This window comes from Olea europaea, chromosome 2 (genome assembly GCF_002742605.1).
Source record: "Olea europaea var. sylvestris chromosome 2, O_europaea_v1, whole genome shotgun sequence".
Lineage (NCBI taxonomy): Eukaryota > Viridiplantae > Streptophyta > Magnoliopsida > Lamiales > Oleaceae > Olea > Olea europaea.
Window position 1 is genome coordinate 20,702,613 of NC_036238.1, and position 2,839 is coordinate 20,705,451.

At 37.2% G+C, this 2,839-nt stretch overlaps 1 protein-coding gene across 1 annotated transcript; it reads left to right on the forward strand.

The window, feature by feature from the left end:
- Positions 1–1,018: 1,018 nt before the first annotated feature.
- Positions 1,019–1,998, forward strand: LOC111365989 (protein SRC2 homolog). The gene has a single exon (XM_022986593.1). The coding sequence runs from the start codon at positions 1,027–1,029 to the stop codon at positions 1,984–1,986; it is 960 nt and encodes a 319-aa protein (XP_022842361.1). The 5' UTR covers positions 1,019–1,026; the 3' UTR covers positions 1,987–1,998.
- The last annotated feature ends 841 nt before the right edge of the window (positions 1,999–2,839 follow it).

Consider the following 2,839-nt stretch of genomic DNA (forward strand, 5'->3'; position numbering starts at 1 on the left):
TTGTAAACAGAATATCTGATTCCGAATTGGCTACTCGGAATTATAATATTTTATCTTGTGCGTTAAGAAAAGTAGAAGACAGATACTCCCCTCGGTATACCCGCCTCTGTTAATATTCCCCAATCACCAACATAAAAAATCTTATCAGCATAATGTTATGTTGACTAATATACCCTCCATTTTAATTTATCTTTATAAATTCTAGCAATCTGAATTAGGGTCCCAAATTAATTGAACTGAATATTTGTTCGAGTTTTACTTTATATTGTCAAATAAGCCCAAAATCCATTTATGTGTTTTGTTAGCATGTGCTCACATTTATCGAATCCACAATTATTCGAATAATTAATAAAAAAATTTCTAATTTTCTTCTAGTCTTCGACGTTTTTGTAATATCAAATACCATAATGTTATTATTATTATTTTATTAGTAGAAGATTCAAGGTTTTCCTAACATGTGAGCTCCATATGTAGTGATTTATGTTCATATTAGATATGACAATTGATCATGGAATCCCTTATTTAAGGGCTTTGGCCTCTCTCATGAAGTCCATAGTTTCATTTATAGAGGCTTCGGCCTCTCTCATGAAGCTTCATTTGAGGATGTTCGCTACTTCGACACCCTTATTCAAGGGCTTTGATTTGGTCGTCGTGATGACACAGAGTGTAGGGCTACGTTAATGTCCTAGATTATTGCTATGGAGCCTCGTCAGATGAGAGGTAAAATATAGACTTTGTTTGATTCCCATTTTTTTTTCAATATATATATATATATATATATATAATTTTTTTTTTTTTTTTTTTTTTCAATCATACATTTTTTATTAAAATATTATTATACGCAAATCAAAAAAATTTCCTCATTTTTCAACCACATTTTTCATTAATCTACTATTTTAAAATATATATTTTCGTAAAAATGGGGCTCAAACATATATATAATATCTTGAAAAATATATTTCAATTGAATTGAACTATATCTCTGGCTAAAGTATAAAGGGTAAAAGGGTCATTTGGAACGAAAATATGAAGGAGTGGTATATCTGCAATAATATCAAAATTGAAGGGGAATCTTGTACCGCCCATCTCATTCTAACTATAAAATTCCAACCAGCATTTTTCAGCTCCTACGGTTTTCTACACGAAATCGATTTTCATTTCCAGAAACTCTCAAAAAAAGGTTCAATAATGGGGTCAAGATACGAAGTCGAGGTCACAATCTCTTCTGCCAAGGACTTGAAGAACGTCAACTGGCGACACGGCAAGCTGAAGCCTTACGCTGTCGTTTGGGTTGATCCAAAAGCCAAGTGCTCCACCAGAGTCGACGAGGAGGGCGACACATGTCCTTACTGGGACGAGAAGATTGTAATTCCGTTCAACACTCCAGTGGAGGAATCCACCCTCCACGTGGACATCGTGCATGCCGACTCCGTTGAGGACACCAAGCCACTAATCGGCTCGGCTAAGCTTCCGCTGCGGGAAGTAGTAGATGACGTCGGATTTGGGAGCCGATTGGAGAAGAAGCTCGAGCTCAAGCGCCCCTCTGGACGGCCACAAGGGAAACTGGAAGTGAATGTTATTGTGCGCGAGCCACGCTACCGTGCGCCGGATCCTTACTACGCGCCGTACGGAGTCCCTCCACCGGGGAGTAGAGACTACCCTGCAGCACCACCACCATACGGTACTCCATATGCAGCTCAACCGCCGTCGGGTTATCCCTACGGTGCGCCTTCCTATGGTCAACCAAGTTACGGGCAGCCAGCTTATGGGCAAGGTGGTTACTACGGGCAGCCGGGGTATGCGGTAGAGGAGAAGAAGAAAAGCAAATTCGGTGGGATGGGAACAGGATTGGCTGTGGGTGCGGTAGCAGGGGCGTTAGGTGGACTCGCGTTGGCTGAGGGCGTTGATGCACTGGAGGACCATATTGCCGACGACGTGGAGGATCGTGTGGAGGATGATTTGGGATTTGATGGTGATGATTTCTAGAACGTACTATGTTAAAATGTCAAAAAACTGAGAAAATAATTTTTATTAATTAAAACTTTATTAATATATTTGAGAATGTGATATTTTCTCTGATAATTTTTCTCTACTGTCTATATGAAGTCAATGGTTAATGAATGAGTCGATTAATGCCACTTAATTTGAGCGACTTCTACATGTATCTAAAGGAGAAGTCAATGATGGAACCAAGACATTTGTAGAGTAATATTTAAAAAAAGTCATTTTAATTTCTAACGTAGATATGGGATATTTTGATTTTGTTCAAAGTTTAGAGATGAATAAATCGCATAAACACTTTTCTATATTATTGAATTGGCTTACAGGAGTGAGATCGAGCCCAAGATTGTCTAGCGTGTCTGTTCTGATATTGTTCAAAGTTAAAGAGCAAGTTGACTTAAATGAATTGGATTCTACTAAAAACAAGTTTGTGTTGCATTACATATAATTTAAAATTTCTTTAGAAAATGGTAATAGTTGACAAGTGTTATATAATGGAGATAGCAAGTTGCAAATTTCTCAATCTTGACACGGGGAGGTAATGATGCTAAAAATAAAAATAAGGTTACGAAATTGACAAGATCTCTGTGTTAGGGATTTATGATTTTAAACGCCATCCAAGTTCAACAACTCCACCAACAAGAAAGTATTCAAGTGTGAATATTTAATTACTCTCCGAGTCTCTATTTCATTTTTAGCACTAGCAGATAAATTGATCTTCGATTCATTCATCATCCTAACAAGTGAATTATTAAAATTCATTTTCTTCAATATAAAAGCTCTATTTCATTTGTAGCATTAGCAGATAAATTGCTATCGTGCTGAGTAATTAGGTCCA